The sequence below is a fragment of the Camelus ferus genome, chromosome 18 (assembly GCF_009834535.1).
Source record: "Camelus ferus isolate YT-003-E chromosome 18, BCGSAC_Cfer_1.0, whole genome shotgun sequence".
Taxonomy (NCBI): domain Eukaryota; kingdom Metazoa; phylum Chordata; class Mammalia; order Artiodactyla; family Camelidae; genus Camelus; species Camelus ferus.
Window position 1 is genome coordinate 7,414,997 of NC_045713.1, and position 22,140 is coordinate 7,437,136.

General features: G+C 38.4%; 1 protein-coding gene across 1 annotated transcript in view; it reads right to left on the reverse strand.

The window, feature by feature from the left end:
• LOC102512762 (cytochrome P450 3A12) overlaps positions 1–22,140 on the reverse strand; it is a 64,143-nt gene that overhangs the window by 12,650 nt on the left and 29,353 nt on the right. Inside the window, exons 7-13 of the mRNA XM_032459760.1 lie at positions 20,121–20,214; positions 18,097–18,149; positions 16,026–16,125; positions 9,405–9,518; positions 9,066–9,154; positions 5,855–6,003; positions 854–981 (exon numbers count right to left, since the gene is read on the reverse strand). Coding sequence (XP_032315651.1) covers positions 854–981; positions 5,855–6,003; positions 9,066–9,154; positions 9,405–9,518; positions 16,026–16,125; positions 18,097–18,149; positions 20,121–20,214 — 727 coding nt within the window. The remainder of the gene's footprint in view (positions 1–853; positions 982–5,854; positions 6,004–9,065; positions 9,155–9,404; positions 9,519–16,025; positions 16,126–18,096; positions 18,150–20,120; positions 20,215–22,140) is intronic.

Genomic DNA, 22,140 nt, shown 5'->3' on the forward strand with positions numbered 1-22,140 from the left:
TTTTGCTCCTCGCCCTCTCTGATCTTGGGCTTCTCTGGCTTTTGAAAGCAGTTCTTTGCTGAAGAGTTGTCTATCCCTCTCCCATCATCCCTGTTTGCTCAGGAGAAAGTCCGTGACTTCCATCCTTTTCTTTCCCTCTAACTTTAATTCTGAGTAAATGGTCGCATAAATTGATCTGACATTTGCTGAGTTTATCGGCAGCTTTCCTAGAAGCATCTTCAAGCAGTTGGCCTTTCCAAAAATCCTCACAACCTTCAGCAACACCCTGGAGTACCCAGTCCTGGCCCCCTGACCTGGAGACATCCTTGTGCTGACCTCCAGGCCTCATGAAGGCAAAGCTGGCTTAACCAGCTTGCAGCCTCATGGCCCAGAGAAGACTCCTGCCCACTCCAGACTATTGCAAGGCTCAAATTTAACACAGACTACACTCCACCAGGTGCCCGATCCACTGGACAATCTGTAAAATAGGAGGCTTGGAACTGAAGTGATCTTGCCAATCTAATATGTGGGGAAATTATAACACCAGTAAAATCATTTTTAAACAGTATTTTTCATCCTTTGACAGTTTATTGAAGGGAAGTGGTAGTTTTTATCTCAATCATATTTATGTAGTGACTTACCAACTGGATTGCCTACTCTTAGATTTAAACACTGCTCTCTGACTCATTTTCTTATCTTCTTGCCCAGCCTCTACCTTCTTCATCCCTCCAAAGTGTTATAACTCCCCTGATCTAAAATCTATAGTTCTCTACCAACCTTAAAAAAAATGCAGAGAAGTGCACAAGTCATATGTATACAGGTCAATACATTTTCAAAACGTGAACACACTCATGTAACCACCACCGGATTTTACCGTTTGTTTATCCTTGAGGCGACTTTCTTTTATCCTTTTTATGGATCTTGTGAAAAAATTCATAACACTTTTTGGAAACAGATAGATATTTAATACTTCAAATATTGGGGTGAGGAATGGAAAGAGCACTGTAGGTAAAAGATAAAAGGAAAGCACAGTGAAAATTCAGAATTTCTCAGGGGCAATTATAATTTTCTCTATCAGAGAGTAAAACATACCATAATCACTCCCCCTATGACCTTTGCTCAGACTTCCAATCCAATGACTGCACGAGGGTAAGTCCACAAATAGGGGCAGTCACTACTGTAGTGAGATGAGTGGCTCTTTCTGCTTTTTGAAAGATCAAAGGAACAGGATTGCATTCCTGGCCCTCACAGCCTTTTGTCTATTGGACTAGAGTCTCTTTGGAAAAACTAGACTATAGTCTGATACTGTAATTAATCATTTTATTCAAAAAATTATAGGATAGAAATAACAGTGTATGTCTTTTAACCACAATGGAATTAAATTAAAAATCAATAACAAAAATGGAGGATACTCACAAATATATGGAAATCAAACAACACATTCCTAAATAATCAATGAGTTGTATGATGTATAAAAAGCATAATCAGGAATTACTTTGACATAAATAAAAATAAATATACTACTTACCAAAACTAGTGGGATGTAGCAAAAGCAGGGCTCATAGAGAAATTCAAGGCTATAAATGTCTATTTTTAAAAAGGAACAAACATCTCAAATCATGATCCTAACTTTCCACCTTAACACACTGAAAAAAGAGCAGACTAAACCTCAAGTTAGAAGAAGGAAGAAAATAATAAAGATAAAAGCAGAAATTAATGAAATAGAGAATAAAACTAATAGAAAAAAATCAACGAAACCAAAAGCTGATGCTTTGAAAAGAAGTTTTTAGCTAGATTGACTAAGAAAAAAGAAAAAAGACTCAAACATCTAGCATTAGAAATGAAAGAGAGGAGATTACTATTGACATCAAAAATGTGAGAAGGACCATAGAGGAATACTATAAACAATGTACACCAACAAATTAGGAAACTTAGATGAAGCGGACAAATTCCTAGAAGGACACAAAGTGCAGAAACTGACTCAAGAAGAAAGAGACAATTTGAATAGGCCTATAAGGAGTACAAAGTTTTAGTCAGTAATCAAGAAACAACCCACAACATTGCGCTGTACACCAGAAATTGACACATTGTAACTGACTAACTTCAATTTTAAAAAAACCCCACAATTTGACAAAGGTCCAGATGGTTTCAGTGGTAAATACTACCAAATAATTAGAAAGAATTAATACCAATTTTTCATAAATTCTTCCCAAAAAATAGAATATGACAGAACACTTCCAAACTCATTCTGTGGGGCCAGTATTAATCTGATACGAAAATCAGACCAAGACAGTGTAGGGAAAGAAAATTGCAGAGTAATGTATCTTATGATCATGGATGCACAAATCTTCAACAAAATAGTAGCAAACTGAATCCAGTAACATATAAAAGGATGTTATACACCATATCCAAGGGGAGTTTAATCCCAGGAATGCAAGATTGTGTAACACATCATTTCAATAGAATAAAAAGCAAAAACCATGTGATTATATAAACAGATGCATAAAAAGTATCTGACAAAATCCAACAATCTCTTATGATTTAAAAAAAAAAAAACACTCAACAAATAGAACAGAACAGAATATCATCAACCTAATAAAGGGCATCTATGAAAAAGTCCATAGCTCACAACATACTTAATAGTGAGAGGTTGGATGTTTTTTTCTAAGATTAAGAAAAAGACAGGGAAGCCTCTCTCATCACTTCTACTCAAAATTGTACTAGAGGCTCTAACCAGAATAATTGGGCAAGAAAATGGTGGGGAATGTATAGCTTGAGTGGCAGAACACATGCTTAGGATGCATGAAGTCCTGGGTTCAATCCCCAGTACCTCCTCTAAAAATAAATGAAGAAAACGATATAAAACGCATCCTGTAAGAAATGAAGATGTAAAACTATCTCTATCGTCAGATAACATGATCTTATGTGTAGGAAATCCTATGGAATCCACTAAACTTGTTAATAGAATTAATAAACAGGCTCAGCAAGGTCTCAGGATACAAGATCAATATACAAAATCAACTGTGTTTCTATATACTGCAATACATAATCCAAAAGTGAAATTAAGAAAATAACTCTTTACAGTAACATCAAAAATAATAGAATGCTCAGGAATAAAATTAACAAAAAAGTGCAAAACTTATACTCTGAAAACTATAAAACACTTTGAAATAAATTAAATAAGATCTAAGGAAATAAAAGACGTCCCATGTTCATGTATCAGAACATTTACATGGTCAAGATGGCAAATCTACAGATATTACACATTCCCTATCAGAATCCTAGCTGGCTTCTTTGTAGAAAGTGACAGCCTGAACTTAAACACATATGAAAGTGCAAACTGCCCAGAAAAGACAAAACATTCTGGAAAAAAACAATAAAGTTGTAGGAGTTACACTTCTTTATTTCAAAACTTACCACAAAGCTACATTAATCAAGGCAAGGTGGTACTGGAATAAGGATGGACATAGATATCAAAGGAATAGAGCTTGGAGTCCAGAAATAAACCCACATGCCAATGGTCAACTGAATGTTGACAAGGTTTCCAAGACCATTCAATGGAGAAGAAAATGCCTTTTCGATAAACAGTACTGGGACAAGTGAATAGTTACATGCAAAAGAATAGAGTGGTATACCTCACACCGTATAAACACCAAACTCAAAATTGATCAAAGACCTAAACATATGAGCTAAAACTATACAACTCTTACAAGAGAACCAAGGGGTACGTTTTCATGACCTCAGGATTGGCAAGAGATTCTTAGCTATAACAACAAAAGCATAGGACGTAATAGGAAAAATATAGAAGTGGTACATAATCAAAATTTAAAATTTTGCATTCAAAGCATACAATCAAGAAAGTGCAAAGACACCTACAGAAGAGGAAAAAGTTTTTGAAATTCTATATCTGATATGAGACTTTTATCTAGAATAGATATAAAATACTAGCAAACTGAATCCAGTAACATATAAAAGAATATTATACACTACGTCCAACAACTAATACAACTTAACAACAACAAAAAAGACAAACAATCCAACTATAAATGGGCAAAGGATCTGAATAGACATCTATCTAAAGAAGACATTAAAATGGCCAACAAAAAAGTTTTTCATCATCCCTAGACATTTGGGAAATAAAAATGAAAATCACATGAGATACCATTTCACACCCACTGTAAGGGGCACAAGCAAGAAGACAGGAAAGTATTGACCATGTGTTTTCAAGAACATGGAGAAGCTGGAAGCTTCCCACATTACTGGTGGGAATGTAAAAGGGTGTAGCTACTGTGGGAAACAGGTTGGCAGATCCTTAATAAACTGAACACAAAGTTAATATATAACACAGCAATTCCACCTCTGAGTACACACCCAACGAATCAAAAACAAATGTTCAAACAAAAATAGTATATGAATGTTCATAACAGCACTATTCACAGCAGTCAAAAAGTGAAAACAACTCAAATGGCCATCAACTTACAAATGGACAAACAAAATGCAGAAAGTCCATACAATAGACTATTATTTGGCCACACAAAGAAGTGTTGACATGTGCTACAATGTGGATAAACTTTGAAAACATTAGACTAAATGAAAGAATCCAGCCACAAAAGACCACACATTACATGATTCCGTTTATATGAAGTGTCTAGAATAGGCAAGTCTATACTCAGTAGACTAGTGGTTGCTTAGGGCTAAGGGAGTTGGAGGTGATAGTAAAAAGGTACAGGGTTTCTGAGTTGATAAAAATGTTCTGTAATTGAATACAGTGATATCTGCACATATCTTTGAATGTACTAAAAATTTTTTTCAGTTTTATTGATTTATAACTGACATATAGTACTGTATTAATTTAAGGTGTACAGTACAATGTCTTGACATACATATACTGTGAAATGATTACCACCATAAGTTCACTTAACATCCCTCACCTCATATAGTTGCAGAAAAAATTTTTCCCTACTGATGAGAATTTTTAGGATCTACTGTTAGCAATGTACAAATATATCAGACAGCAGTGTTAACTATAGTCACACTGTACATTATACCACAAGGACTTATTTATGTAATAACTGAAAGTTTGTACCATTTCACCACCTTCATCCAATTCTTCAGCCTCCCAATCCCTGCCTCTGGTAACCAAAAATCTGATCTTGTTTTTCTATGAGTTTGGTTTTCCTCTTTTGATTCAACATATAAGTATTTGCCTTATGTCCGAATTATTTCACTTAATATAATACCCTCAAGATCCAGCCACATTGTTGCAAATGGCAGGATTTCCTTCTTTTTCATGGCTGAACAGTATTCCAGTGTGTGTGTGTGTGTGTGTGTGTGTATCACATTTTCCTTATTCATTCATCTGATGGACACTTAGGTTGTAAACCACTGAACTGCACATTTTAAATGGATTAATTGATAGTATGTGAATCACATATCAATAACACTGTGGAAAGAGAGAAAGAGAAAGAGAGAAAGAGAGAGAAAGAGAAAGAGAGAAGAGAGAAAGAGAGAAAAGAAAGAGAGAAAGAAGACGAGAGGAAAGAAAGAAAGAAAGAAGAGAAGAAAGAAGAGAAAGAAGCAAGGCAGAATTACAGTGAAGGACTCCTTCTTAGCAGTACTGCCTTCCTTCTTCCTTCTTCCCGCCCCGTCCTTGCCTTCTTCCTCAGGACTTCCTGCCTTCCGTCTTCCCCTTACTTCCTTCTTCCTCCTCGTTCTTCCTCCCTTCCTTCCTCCTCACTTCCTCCCCTCCCTCTCTTCCTTCCTTCTTCCTTTCCTTTTCTCCGCTGTTCTTTTTCTCTCTCGCCTCTCCTCCCCGCTTGCCCCTCCTTACCTGAATAATGAGGAATAAGAAAAAGAAATATAGTAGGTCACATACTTATTAAAAGAAGGAATGGATCAAGGAAATCAAATCTTAAGAGTTTCTTGGAATTTTCCACAAAGGGATCTTGTGGGTTGTTGAGGGAATCAATGTTCACTCCAAATGCTGTGCTGGTAATCACATCCATGCTGTAGGCCCCAAAGATGCTGAGTAGAGAAAGAAAGACATGAACAATTAAAATCCACACCTCTTTACTGTCCCTACCCAACACATGCAACAAGAATGTATGTAAATTCAGGTCCCCAAGACAAGTAAAGAGCCACACTCTTTCAGAACTACCTGCTGGATCTTCAAAAGAATCTATGCTACCATCACACTCACTCATGAGGTGTTTATGAGGTGCCAATGATGATGCAGATGGCCCTGTGCTAGGGGTGACGGGGACACTGAGGCAAATTAGACTGCCCCCACCCCCACTGCTCTTGGCTCAAGGAGCTCAGACATAGAGGGATACAGATCCATAATCAGACAAATTACAGTAGTGTGTTTTGTTTTGACTATGGGCAGTAGTAGGTGTATAAGCACTGTGTCTGAGGAGAACAAAGAATGGAATAATTAACTCTTCCTGGAGGAGTCCAGAAAGGTGACATTGATCTTCATCCTCCCTCACCACAGTACTCGTGCACAGTTATTCCTCTTTAGCACGTTACAGAACAGCAGCACCCTGGTCTTTTTTTTAACCTATGAAAACTATTTAACCAGCAACACCAAATTAATCACGGCCCTCTCACCTCTAGACCTATTCTTTTTTTCTGTTGAAGTGTAGTTGATTTACAATGTTGTGCTAGTTTCAAATGCACAGAAAAGTGATTTTAAATTCCTATAGATTATACTTCATTTAAAGTTAGTGTTAAATATTGGCTCTAATTCCTGTTCTGTACCATCTATCCTTGTAGCATAATTATTTTACACACTGTAATTGCACATCTTAATCTCCAACCCCTATCTTGCCCCTGCCCCTTTCCTCTCCCAACTGGTAACCACTATTGTTCTCTATATCTGTGAGCCTATTTCTGTTTTACTATATTCATTCATTTGTTCTCTTCTTTAGATTCCACATATAAGTGATAACATACAGTATTTGTCTTTATCTGACTTACTTCACTTAGTATAATGCCCTCTAGGTCCACCCATGTTGTTGTAAATGGCATGTTTTCATTCCTTTCTATGGCTGAGTAATATTCCACTGTACACACACACACACACACACACACACACACACACACACACACACATATATACTATATCTTCTTTATCCATTTATCTGTTGATGGACCCTTAGGTTGCTTCCATATCTTGACTATTGTAAATAATAATGCTATGAACACTAGGATGCAAGTATCTTTTCAAATTAGTGTTTTCCTTTTCATCAGATATACACCCAGGAGAAGAATTGCTGGATATGATAGTTCTCTTTTTAGTTTTTGGAGGAATCTCCATACTATTTTCCATGGTGACTGCGCCAATTTACATTCTCAATCTTGTACTAGGGGTCTCCTTTCTCCACATCCTTGCCAACATTTGCCATTTGTACATTTTCTGATGATAGCCAATCTGATAGGTGCGAGGTGGTCTCATTGTGATTTTGATTTGCATTTCTCTGATGACTAGCAATGTCGAGCATCTTTTCATGTGCCTGTTAGCCACCTGAATAGTTTCCATGGAAAATATCTCTTTAGGTCTTCTGCCCACTTTTAATTGGGCTGTTTGTTTTTCAGATATTGAGTTGTATGATATATATATATATATATATATATATATATATATATATATATATATATATATATGATATTAACCACTTATTAGTCATATCATTTGCAATTATTTCCTTCATTCAGTAGGTTGTCTTTTCATCTTGCCAGTGGTTTCCTTTGCTGTGCAAAAGTTTTTTGAGTTTAATTAGGTCTCATTTGTTTATTGTTTCTCTTGTTGCCTTTGCCTTAAGAGTCAAATCCAGAAAGATATTGCTATGATTCATGTCAAAGGGCATTCCATCTATTATTTTTTCTAGGTTTTTATGGTTTCCAGACTTACATTTAGGTCTTCAATCCATTTTGAGTTTGTTTTTGTATATGATGTGAGAAAAATGTTCTAATTTCAGTCTTTTACATGTAGCTGTCCAGTTCTCCCACTTATTGAAGAGACTATCTTTTCCTCATTGTATATTTTTGCCTCCTTTGTCATAGATTAAGTGACCATAAGCGCATGGGTTTATTTCTGGGTTCTGTATTCTGTTCCATTGATTTATGTGTCTATTTTTGTGCTATTACTCTCTAATATTAGGAAAAAGACAAGGATGCCCACTCTCACCACTTCTATTCAACATCATATTGGAGGTCCTAGTCACAGCAATCCGACAAGAAAAGAAATAAAAAGAATCCAAATTGGAAAGGAATATATATAACTATCACTATTTGCAAATGACATGATACTTTATATAGAAAATCCTAAAGTCTCCACCAAACAAAAAACAAACTAGTAAAACTAATAAATGAATTCAGTAAAGTGGCGGGAACATGATTAATATGCAGAACTCTGTTGCTTTTCTATATAATAATAATGAACTATCAGAAAGAGAAAGCAAGAGAATAATCCCATTTTAAATCACATCAAAAAGAATAAAATAACCAGGAATAAACTTAACGAAGGAGGTGAAAGATTTATACCATGAAAACTATAAAACTCTGACGAAGGAAACAAGATGACACAAAGAAATGGAAAGATATCTCATGTTCATGGATTGAAAGAATTAATATTGTTATAATGCCCATACTACCTAAAGCAATCTATAGATTTAGTGCAATCCTTACACAAATATCCATGACATTTTCCACAGAACTAGAACAATCCTGAAATTTATATGGAACCACAAAAGTCTGTGAATCGCCAAAGCAATCTCAGGAAAAAAGAACAAAACTGAAGGTATCACAGTCGCTGATCTCAGACTAAACTATACTTGTCTTCCAGCATATTCACAGTGATGATTAAGCAGATAAGTTAATCCTGGGTCATGTACACAGGAGAAGATCCCTTCTGACTTTTTTTCTCACGTCATCACTCATTCTTGGGTGGCCAACTGGATTGTAACATCACACACCTACTTCTGTCTGGTCACTGGAGTAACTCAACAGTGGGAATTTCAGCTCCATGGCAAACAGCTTAGGGTCTCAGGAGAGCTCAGAATACCAGCAGCTTCGCCCCTACTTACTCTTTCAGGGCGACAGGCTTGCCTTTCTCTGCTTCCTTCCTCAGGTTTCTCACCAACACATCTCCATACTGGCCAATGATGGGGAACATCTAGATACAAAATACAACATCATCCAAAGTTAAACATGGAGACTCAAGTCCTAGAAGCACCTGGTTTTCCCCAGCATGGGACAGTAGGTGACATTTTATAAAGAATTTTATAATGTCTCTTCTAGGACATAAAGATAAAGACAATTTTAGGAAACTCAAATTCCTCAGATTCCTCCTTGGAAAGGGACTGTGATCTTATTTTCTACCTTATTCTTTAAGTTTCTAATAGCAAGTCCTCTTCTTTCCTTACCTCCTTGAGCTTCCCACTGGTGAAGGCTGGAGACAGCAATATTCGTATTCTCTTCCATTGTTCATCTTTAGCCTGAGAGATGGCATTTTTCAGAATTCCCACTGGACCAAAGGACTAGAGTCGAAAGCAAAACATATTTTACCCTACATAAGTTTTGGAGATCTCAACAGCTGTGGAAAATTTGTTAAATGGGAAAAATTATTCAACAAATATTTAGTGACTGTTACTTAGTACCAGGCCCTATGCTAGATGCGCAGTAAATAGACACCGTAAGTATCTAGGTTCCTTTGAGGGTAGAAGAGATATCCAGTCACTTGATGTGGTTTCCAGTCTTTGTATTCCAATCTCTTTTTAAATAAAAATGTCCCATGTGGTAGGGAAACTTCTTCCAGGGGAACAGAAAGGAGTAAGACCTCGTTCATCCTCCTGGGCTGTGCAAATTAGAAAGGGATTGGTAACAGAGAGCCAGATAGCCTTGGAAAACTGTATTTTGCCTCAGACTGTCTTTACATATATCTACCGTCTGAGCAAATGGGAAAAGGGATGTGCTGTTATGGTGATTTAAAAAAAATAGTAGTTAATATGCAAAAGATTAGGAATCTATTTGCTATTCTGAAAAATTTTGCAGTGACATGGGACACTTTTTTCTCTACACTTTTCCCACAGGGAGAAAAGAAAAAGATAATTCTATTTCTCAGCTTGGGTAAGGCCTATCAAGCTAACCTGTTTGAAAATTCCCTCAATCTTTAAAAATTACATTTTGTTTTAAAATGGATATCTCCAAAATTGATGGGAACACCGTAAAATTAGGAGACTTTAACACTCCATTAACATCATTGGACACATCTTCCAGACAGAAAATCAATAAGGCAATGGACATACATAATAAAACAGTTACACTTGGTTGATATTTTTAGGACATTACATCCCCCAAAACCAGAATACACATTCTTTTCAAGTGCGCAGAAAACATTCTCTAGGATAGACCACATACTCAGGCACAAAAGAAGCCTCAGCAAATTTAAGAGGTTAGAAATTATTTCAAGCATCTTTTTTGACCACAATGGCATGAAACTAGAAATCAACTACAGAAAAGCAAACAAGAAAAAAATGACTACATGGAGACTAAACAACCTGCTAATAAAAAACCAGTGGGTCAACAATGAAATCAAAGAAGAAATTTAAAAATACCTTGAGACAAATGACAATGAAAACACAACCACACAAACTCTGTGGGATACAGTGAAAGCAGTCCTAAGAGGAAAGTTCATAGTGATACAGGCCTTCCTCAAAAGACAAGAACAATCTCAAATAAATAACCTAACCTATCACCTAAAAGAATTAGAAAAAGAAGAACAAACAAAACCTAAAGTCAGTAGAAGGAAAGAAACAATAAAGATCAGAGAGGAAATAAATAAAATAGAGATTTAAAAAATAATAGAAAAAAAATTAATCAAACCCAGAGCTGACTTGTTGAAAGAGTAAACAGAATCGACAGACCTCTGGCCAGGCTCACCAAAAAGAAAAGAGAAAGGACACAAATAAACAAATAAGGCTAGGAAAATGGAGAGATTGCAACCAACACCACAGAAACACACAAAAAATTAGAGAATACTATGAACAACTATATGGAAAAAAATTGGACAGCATAGAAAAAATGGAAAAGTTTCTAGAAACATACAATCCACCAAAACTCAATCCAGAAGAAATAAATCACTTGAACAGACTGATCACTAGGAATGAAATAGAATCAGCAATAAAAACAAAAAACAGAAAACCTCCCTACAAACAAAAGTCCAGGACCAGATGGCTTCACTGGGAAATTCTACCAAACATGCAAAGAACTCATATCAATTCTCTCAAACTCTATCAAAAAATTGAAGGGGAGGGAACACTTCCAAACTCATCTATGAAGCCACCCTGATACCAAAACCAGACAAAGACACTACCAAAAAAAAAAAAATTACAGGCCAATATCATTGATGAACACAGATGCAAAAATCCTCAACAAGGCGCTTTCTGGTCAAGATGGCAGAGTAGTAGGACCATGAGCTCACCTTTCCTCATAACTACAATAATACCACAACTGATTGCTAAACAACCACAAAAAAAAAAAAAAAAAAAAAAAAAAAAGACTGGGACCTTGCAAAAGAAGATCTTCAACTGGAAAGAAAAGAGGGAACCACAGAGGGACAGAGTGAGAGTTCTGAGCCCCACATCAGGCTCCCCAGCCTGGGGTTCCAGCATTGGGAGGAGGAGACCCCCAGGACATCTAGTTTTGAAGGCCAGTGGGACATAACTCCAGGAAACCCATGGAACTGGGGGAAACAGAGACTTCATTTGCTTGGGAAGCATACACAGAAGCTTGTGTACACCAGGTCCAAGGGCAGAGACAGTGATTTCATAGGAACATGGGCCAGACCTGCCTGCTAGCTTTGGAAAGTCTCCTGGGAAGGTAGGGGATGGCTGTGGCTCACCCAGGGAACATAAAAGCTGGTGGCAGACATCCCAGGAGTGTTCATCTACATGAGCTTTTCTGGAGGCTGACATTTTGATTAGATCATTAGCACCAAGACCTAGCACCATCCAAAAGCCTGTAGGCTTAAGTGCTGGGAAGCCTCAGGCCAAACAACAGACTGGGTAGGAACATAGCCCCACCCATCAGCAGACTTCCTGAGCCACACAAATGCCTCTAGGCACTGCCCTAGACATGGCCCTAGCCACCAGAGGTCGAGGACCAAGCTTCACCCAGCAGTGGGCAGGCACCAGCTCTTCCTGCCAGGAAACCTACATAAGCCTCTAGTCCAGCCTCATCCACCAGGGTGCAGATATCAGAAATAAGAAAACAAGAATCCCAAAGCCTGTAGAAGGAATCCACAAACACAGGCCAGACTACACTGGGACCAGCTGGACCCTGGCCCTTGGGTGACAAGAGAGGAGTGTACTGCTGGGACACATAGGACATCTCCCACAGAGGGCCACTTATCCAAACTCAAGAAACATAACTAAACTAAGCTACCTAAAAATACAAATAGAAAGACAGACAACATGAGGCAGCAGAGAAATATCTTCCAGGCCAAGACACAAGAAAAAATTTCAGAAGAAGAAATAAGTGATGATGCAATAGGCAATTTATCCAAGAAGAGTTTAGAATAATGATGGTGAAGATGTTCAGAGAACTCAGAAGGAGTATAGATGCACATGGGGAAGTTCTTAGCAAAGAGTAGGGAAATATAAAGAATACTTAGAGTTGAAAAACAAAATTATGGAAATAAATAACACACTAGAAGGAACTAAGAATAGACTAAATGAGGCAGAAGAGTGGATCAGTGAGCTAGAAGACAGATTAGTGGAAATCACTACTGCAGAACAGAAAAGAGAAAAAAAGAATGAAAAGAAATGATGATAGTTTAAGAGAACTCTGGGACAACATGAAGTGCACTGATATTCACATTATAGGGGTCCCAGAAAGAGAGAGAGAAAGGATCTGAGAAAGTTTTCAAAGAGATAATAATTGAAAACTTCCCTAACTTGGGAAAGGAAACAGTCACCCAAGTCCAAGAAGCACAGAGAGTTCCACAAGGGATCAACCCAAAGAGGAACACACGAAAGCACATAGTAATCAAATTGACAAAAATTAAGGATAAGGAGAAAATATTAAAATCAGCAGGAGAAAAGCAATGCATAACATACAAGGGGACTCCCATAAGATTATGAGTTGATTTTTTGGCAGAAATTCTACAGGCCAGAAGGGAGTGGCATGATATATTTAAAGTGATAAAAGGGAAAAACTTATAACCAAGAATACTCTATCCAGCAAGGCTCTCATTCAGATTTGATGGAGAAATCAAAAGCTTCACAGATAAACAAAAGCTAAAAGAATTCAGCACCACCAAACTAGCTTTACAGCAAATGTTAAAGGAACTTCTTTAGTCATCAAACCACAAGAAAAGAGAACAAAAAGAAGAAAGAGGGGGGAAAAAGACTTAACAAAAGCAAACCCAAAACAATTAACAAAATGGCAATAAGAAAATATGTATCGATAACTACCTTAAATGTAAATGGATTAAGTGCTCCAACCAAAAGACACAGACTGGCTGAAAGGATAAAAAAAACAAGACGCATATATATGCTATCTACAAGAGACTCACTCCAGAGCTAGAGAGACATGCAGGCTGAAAATAAGAGGATGGAAAAAGGTATTCCATGCAAACAGAAACCAAAAGAAGGCTGGAGTAACAATACTTACATCAGACAAAATGGATTTTAAAATAAAGACTGTTACAAGAGACAAAGAAGCACACTACATAATGCTCAAGGGATTAATCCAAGAAGAGGATATAACACTTGTAAATATACATGCACCCAACATAGGAGCACCTTAATATATAAGGCAATTTTAACAGACATAAAAGGAGAACTCAACAATAACACAATAATAGGGGGGGGACCCTAACACCCCACTTCCATCGATGGACAGACCATCCAGACAGAAAATCAATAAGGAAATACAGGTCCTAAATGACACATTAGGCCAGGTGGAGTTAATTGATATCTATAGAGCAATCCATCAGAAAGCAACAGAATACACATTCTCAAGTGCACATGGAATATTCTCCAGAATCAACCACATGTTGGCCCAAAAGGCAAGCTGTAGTAAATTTAAGAAAATTGAAATTGTACCAGGCATCTTTTCTGACCACAATGCTATTAGGTTAGAAATCAACTACAAGAAAAAAAAAACTGAAAAACTGCAAACACATGGAGGCTAAATAATATGCCACTAAACAACCAATGGATCACTGAGGAAATCAAAAAATACTTTGAGACAAGTGAAAATGAAAACACAATAATCCAAAACCTCTGGGATGCAGAAAAAGCAGTTGTAACAGGGACGTTTATAGCGATACAAGCCTACCTCAGAAAAAAAGAACAATCTCAAGTAAACAACCTCAACTTACCCCTAAAGCAGCTGGAGAAAGAAGAGCAAACAAAACTCAAAGCTAGTAGAGGGAAAGAAATCATAAAGATTAGAGCAGAAATAAGTGAAATTTCCTTTCAGATATAAGATGAAAATAAATAAATATGTTTTAATGGTGAAACACTGAATCCTCCGAGATCAGCCAGGAAAAGATGTCCACTCTCACACTCTTACTCAAAATCCTAAGTCCTCACTAGTGCAGCAAAGACAAGAAGAAGAAATAAAAGGCAGGTAGATTGGAGAGGAAGAGACAGAAGTGTTCCTATTTACAGCTGACATAATTACCAATATAGAAAATCTCAAAGAATATAAAAAGAAAACCACTAGAACTAATAAATGATCTCAACAGGGTTGTAGGATATGAGATCAACACACAAAAATCAACCACATCTCTATATGGCAACAATGAATATGTAACAACACATTAGAAACACAATACCATTTACAATCACTCCAAAGAAAATAAAATAATTTAGGAAAAAATATAACAAAACATGTACAGAATCTCTATGCAGAAAACTACAAATGTTGTGAAAAGAATCAAAGAAAACCTAAATAAAATAGAGAGACGTTCTGTGTTCACGGACTGAAAGATGTGACCTAGTAAAAATACAGATTTTCCCCCAAATTGATCTATAGGTTTAATTCAATTCTTATTCAAATCTTGGCAATTTTTTGTAAACATACATAAACTTATTCCAAATTTGTATGGAAAGAGAAAGGACCCAGAATAGCTAAAACAATTTCTGAAAAAATAAAGTAGGAGGAATGGTCTACGTGCTAAGACATACTATATAGCTCTAGGAATCAAGATTGTGTGGTGGAGGGATAGATACATAGATCAATAAACAGAATAGAGAGTGAGAAATAGACCCACATAAATAGGCCTGACTGATTTTTGACAATGGTGCAAGAGCTATTTATGGAAGGAAAGAAAGTCTTTCCATAAATGGTGCTGGAGCAACTTAGACATTTACAGGTGAAACAAACAAAAACAAAAACTCATGACCTATACTTCACACATTATACAAAACTTAGCACCAAACGGATCGTAGACTTAAATATACAACATAAAACTACTTAACGTTTAGGAAAAAATGGGAGAAAATCTTCAGGATCAAGGGCTAGGTGAAGAGTTTCCAGGTTTGACACCAAAGTTACCACCCATAAAAAGGAAAATTGATAAACTGGCCTCAACAAAAAAAATTTTAAATATGTTTTCTCTGCTAGAAACCCTGAAAAGAAGAAAAGACAAGCTACTCACCATGACTGTAAAAGAACATAAGGAGCCTTGTGGGAACGAAACAGGTCTGCATACTGAATGTGGTGGTAGTTCCCCAAATCTACATATATAATACATTTTCATAGAGCAACACACACACACACAAACACAAATGAGTGCATATGAAACTGATGCAATCCAAATAAGTATTGTGGTAGTATCAATGTCAACTTCTTGCTTTGATATTATACTATAGTTATGCAAGATATTACCACTGGAGGAAACAGGATGAAAGGTACATAACATGGGACCTCCACGTGTATTTTTTCTTTTAACAACATCCTGTGAATTTATAATTATTTCAAAATAGATATTTAATAGATAAGTAAATTTTTAAATTAATAAAGGGGATGCTTACCCTCCGGTTTGTGAAGACAGAAAAACTTTCTTTCACCAGTACTGTTTTAATCATGTCTGGATCTGTGATAGCCAACACAGGCTGTCGACCATCATAAAACCTGTGTCAGGAAAACAGAACTGTTTGAATTTAATGAGCCAGTTTCTGTGGCTGGAGCCACACCTGAAATCCCGACTCTCATCCTAACATTACATAATCCATATTCCTATAGATCATGACTAGAAATCCCATTAGAACATTGTTACATCTAAGTGGTGTGTACGTGAGAATTTCCCACACCATTCTCCATTATTTTTATAGGTTTAATATAGTTCATTATCAAAAAGGAAGTTAGGTTAGTTAATAATTGAAAGGAAGTAAATTATCTGAAAATTTAAAAATAAGGAGAGTCCACCTACTCAGTCATTTTTGAAGATACAGCAAAAGAATGAAAAACACATATGATGTCATAGCAGATGAAAACTGCAGACACAGTGATCATAAATATGTAACAATGTGTCTGCAAATGGAAGGTTTGGAAAGCTCCACAAGCACGAGTAGGATTACGAACAAGTTCTTCACCCTATTTTCTAGAATTTGCTTACTAGTTTATAATTTTTTAAAAACCTACTTAAAATAATATGGAGATATCCTTGGTAGCATCCAGTTTACAATAATTTGAAACAAAAGGACAAAGAGAATAAAGAAATTCAGAGGCACACGCATAATTCATTTTTTAAATATTTTCTTTTCATTACTTATATTTATGCTTATATATGGGTCCCAAGTAGGCCTGAGGCTCCATGTAGGTGACGTCCCTTAGAAGCAGGGCCGGCCCACTTCTGACCCACCTACCACCCAAAGCTGACGCCTCATATATAGTACATTCTAATTTGGCCTGATCTCCTGACTGTCAGAACGTCCATTCATGGGGACGGTTCACCGGCGTGAGGCTTACTGTTAGTTAATTACACTGTCTTCTGACATTTTGTTTTCCACTCTCAACTATTTGCAATTCTAGAGCAAAATGGCAGGTTTTCTACACGCCACATCTTGCTCCTTTGATTTCAAAGAGGAATTTCAAATGGTCTTGTGATCACATATAAAAATCAGCGAGAATCGCTGCACTTCTCGCTGCCCATTTCCAAAAACACAGTGGCGATCCAGCACTGCGCGTTCTTCTCGCCCCGGGATGACGTTGCCCTCTGGGGCCAGGAGAACTCAGCAGAGCCCTGTGGTTTGAGGACTTGACGAGAGGATAAGAGGGGCGGAGAGGAAGAGCTTCTCCCGCTTGCTTCTGGCAAACAAGAACTGTATTTCGCCTCTCCCCTGCTCTCACCAAACCTCCACCAGCTGCGAGAGGCAAAAGCCATGGCAGTCAGCCAAGGCCACTCAACAAAGTCACTGAATCTGTCAGCCCACCAGCAAGCACACTGGGTTAGAAATATCCCACATCTCTTCAAAGTCAAAGGAATAGAGTAGGTGAAGCAATAATTGTGTACACTTCTATCGAAAAGTCTTGATTTAAAATGTAAAAACCAAAACCAAAACCAAAAAAAGAACCAAACTCCATACTCGTGGAGAAAGTTGGGAAAAAAAAAAAAAAAGCTGAGCAGAAATGGTTTCTCCTTGGGTTTACCTGTATCCCTGAGACCTTTTTCAAAAGGGCATATTAAATGCAAATTTTAAATAAAGCTTTTTTTAGCTTTAATTAAACATGAATCTTGTGGGAAAGGGGCAATGACATGCATTTATAAGCACATATTAGAAGGGTCCGGAATCATGCAATTAAAGGCAACCTAAGGAAGGAAACACAGAGAAAAGAGGAAGAGCGAGATACGGGACAGAAGGTGATGCTGGGAGTCCCTGGGCCATCAAAGTCCAGAGAAAAGTGATGGCCTGCAATTCTCCAGGCCTGACTCAGACTGCAGACCTGGACACCTGGTGACCTCGGGGATCCCTGATAGAACAAGTCTCCAAAGCTGCACAGTAGATGGCTTCATTCCAAGACACTCTGGACTGAGGTTGTCCTCCGCATCACGGGGGCCTCACCATAACAGGTCTATCCGATGGAAGTTTCCAGAATACTCACCCCCACATTTTTCCATACTTTTTAAAACATTTACTGTCAAAATCCCAAAGACCCTGCAAGGAGAAACAAAATTAGATAATTAAGATAATGCACTGAACCCTACCTCTAATTCATGAAATAGTGAATTCTCTTATTCACAGACGTCTTAAGGGAAAGGAGAGAAAACAGATGAGATATTCGAAACTGATCACTGAAAATTACTCTTGAATTTTCTCTGAGTATCACAGATACTAAACACTTATCCCTGTCAGTGAATACTAAGTGACTCCTTGTCTTTCTGAAGTGTTTTTGCAAGAGCATGTGTTGTCTCTAAAATCTCATAGCCCTCTAAACCCTCTACGGACTCGTGAGAAAACTGAAGCTGGGGGGAAGTCAGCGTGGCCTGTACCTACTTTCCTCTCCTAATTGAGCAGCCTTTTCATTTTTCTCATGAGCCCTCTCTAGAATTCTAGCAGAAAGAGGAAGTTAAAGCACCAGTGACCTCTAATAGTCTAGCAAATGTAAGTGTATCTAAGGCATGCGTGCTGAGTGGGAAAGTGAGTGAGTGAATGAGTGACAAAGTGGTCTAGCCTTCTAGTGTTGCAGCTCAACATGGAAAAGATAAGGAGATGCCTCATTATTCAGCAAAGGACAATGCAATTAAGACACTTGCATGAGTTTTCACTTTTATAACTTTAAAAAAAAAAACCCTGTCACTATGTTTCTGCTGTGGTATTTGATGGCTTAACTATGCAAAAGAAATGTGGGTCTTGGAGTGCATCCATTAAGGACTTCATCTGGGGAAGGTGGAAAGGAAATTTTGCCTTTTCAGAAGGAACAAAGTTCAAGCAGTTCTTACGCGGTAATGAGACAATGAAGGCTCAGGATGGAGAATGAGGATCTGAGGAACAAGCCTCAGGTCTGCGGGAAAGGAAGTCTGAGGCCAAGAGCAGCCTGCACACGAGGCTCTGCCCCTGGACTTCCGGGCACCGCTCCTGACCTTCAGCTCAGGGGCCAGGCCCCGGGCTAGGAGGCGTCAGAGCTGGATTAGCATCAAGGCTCTGCTGGAAGTCACAGTCTGTGTCACCTAGTACATTCCATTCAGCTAAATTTTTAATAATTTTGTCAAATCACTTCCTCTCTAGTGATTTTGTGTAAGTGATTCTGCCTTATTTAAAAGGAAAAAGCCCACAACTCATTTAGTGGTTAAATATCTGAAGTAAACAGACAACCACCACCTTGTCTCAGTTATATCCACTCCCTGCTCAGACTCCTCTGAAGGCCAAGAAGTAAAGCAGAAAGCTCTTGTTCCATCTCTCAAGTCCCAAAAGATGTCATGGGGAGCAAGAGTGGGGGTAGAACATCGAAGAAACTGCAGAGCTTAGCAATTCTTGAGAGAATCCACGTATGTGCAAATTACCTGGTGCAAATCACGTAGGCTGCCTTAGAAATGGAAATGTCCAATAAAAAGGGTACCCAGGGGAAGGGTATAGCTGGTAGAGTGGTAGAGCGCATGCTCAGCACCCAAGAGGTCCTGGGTTCAATCCCCGGTACCTCCTCCAAGCGGAAATCAATGAAGAAACCTAATTACCTGCTCCTCAGAAAGCAAAAAAAAGGGTACCCAGAGCTTACGCTACTAACAGGAATGTGTGGCCCTAGTGTACACAGCTTAATGAGCCATGACCAGACACTCCCTTCATGCCTTTCTCCTAATAATTAGTAGGACTGCGCCTTCCTGAGAATGTGCACCTGGCAGAAAGAAGATCCTCTTCACGATGCTTACAGGTTGCAGCTTCAAGTCCTGTGCTGAACCAGCCAGAGAGCTGTGCTGTCTGACTGAGGCAAAACCTGAAGCTCCTAACAGGTGAGACGAGATCCCTGGGGTCAAACTGGCTATGTGCTGCGTGGGGCCTATGATGCAATTTCTGCAAAGTGTGAAACCTCAGAACTTCCACCTGAAACGAGGCTTTTTTTTTTTTTTTAATGGAACTCAGCTGGAATTTGCTGCTATAGGAAGCAAAAGAGGGAATTCAAACAACACACACCTTTCTGTAGGCCAGAACATTTCCAAAATAAGGCAGAGGTGTCGGCCCAGGAATCCCCAGCTTCTTAAAAAGTCCATGTGAATAAGTCCCATAGCTGTAAAGTGAAAGAGAAAACCAGGTCACAGGAATGGTGGAATACAGCTACTGAGGCTGGCGGGTCCCTGACTCAGAACTGGCACAGTCAACCTATGGAGACAACAAGTAGGCAATGAATAAGAACAGCAACTCCAAAAGCAATAATAACGTTCACTCATTGTCTCCTTTCCCATTTTCACTGTGAGACCCACAAAAGGTAATGATGTTTAGCTCAAAGCAGCTGAAGTCTTCACGGTTCCAATCCTAGAGTGGATACATGATAAATGTTTACAATTTGAGAGCCCCTGAGATGTTTAGGTCATATTCCTCCAGAAAATTCATTCATATTTATTTAGTAAGTTGACACTTTCATGAAAAGATTCTCATTCAAGGCACAAATGGGAAACTTTTTTTTCCCGTTCCAAACACGAGATTTTGTTTAACTGCATCCACCCAGTAACAGAGTTACTGGGAGCCTTCCCCGACACTGCTCTTAGTTTGCTTAGACTTTTATGCTTTTCCTTCCCTCTATGCCCTGGTCCCATTTTAGGATCTGATTCTTCTTAAATCTATCTTCATAATCAGGCCTCAGAGAAGAATACTGTTTTTATTTCTGTAGAATGAAAACTGTGCTCAAGACTTCCATGACTGGCTAGATGAAACAAGATTGGCATAATGTTTATTATTGTTGAAGGTGTGTGTTGTGTATATGAAGATTGTTAATTCACTCTTGCTTCTTTGTGTATGCTTGACAGTTTTCATAATAAGACATTTAAAAAGTAAAAAAAAAGAAAAAAAAAAGATTTCCATTACCATCATAGAAATGTGAGCACATTTCAGATATACCCAAGTCTCTGTTGTCAAGCAAATTGGCTGACTGAGCTACAGAGAAGGGCAATTGACCCCTGTGTTCCCTGAATGAAACTGTATAAAGGGACCAGTGACTAAAGGATCCATTTCCAGACTATCCTCCACTCATGGCATCTGGTCCTCCAACCTGTGAGACTCACCTGCTAAGCATAGTGCCAGGCACACTCATTTTTTTTTCAAGATGCTCAGTCACGAAGAAGTTAGTTTACTGCCTCTGTGCATCAGCTATCTCAAAAACTCATTAAGGCTGGTGCTTCCAATAGGATGCAGTCCTGCAACTCATCTTTCATTATGACATGAGAAGTCACACAACTCAAGGTTCTGGATCTTTACAAGTCTGAAGTAAATAGACAACCACCACCTTTCTCAGTTATATCCACTCCCTGCTCAGACTCCTCTGAAGGCCAAGAAGTAAAGCAGAAAGCTCTTGTTCCATCTCTCAAGTCCCAAAAGATGTCATGGGGTGCAAGAGTGGGGGTAGAACTCTGGTGTTACTGAGAGACGACAGAGTGGAGGAGAAAAGAGGCTGCCAGCAATCATTTTAACCACGAGTTGCTAGGCCTGCAAGGCTAGCTCTGCAGAGGTAAATTAGGAAGGTATGGCTGAAAAGTGCGCTCTGTGTAAATGGTTCAACATGCCTTACAGGCACTCTCAGCTAAAAGCCTTCCAGCCTTCAGGTACCGTCCTGTGGGTAGCAAGAGGCGCATCACAAGACATAAAATGAGTAACCACAAAACATCCCACATTGGTTGACTAGGACCCTGTCTCTCCTTCTCAGGAGGTTAGGCTTTAAGGTAGTACAGGTTCAAATTTTCTGTACAAATCCAGTAATCCTATGATATGTGATAAAAAGAAACCCCCCAAATTACCCAGAAGGACCTGTGTTGGAAGGGCCCACAGAGGTACCTTAGCCAGGCCCAGCTTGGCTTTTGGACCCTCCTCCAGAACAGGTGGTGGAGGTGTGTACACTGACTGCCAAAAAGGAGGCAGCCTGGGCTAGTCCCACCCCAATTCCTTCCTCTGCCATCACAACCAGCGCAAATCAGTTTCGGCTTCTGAACTTTCAATGCTGCCA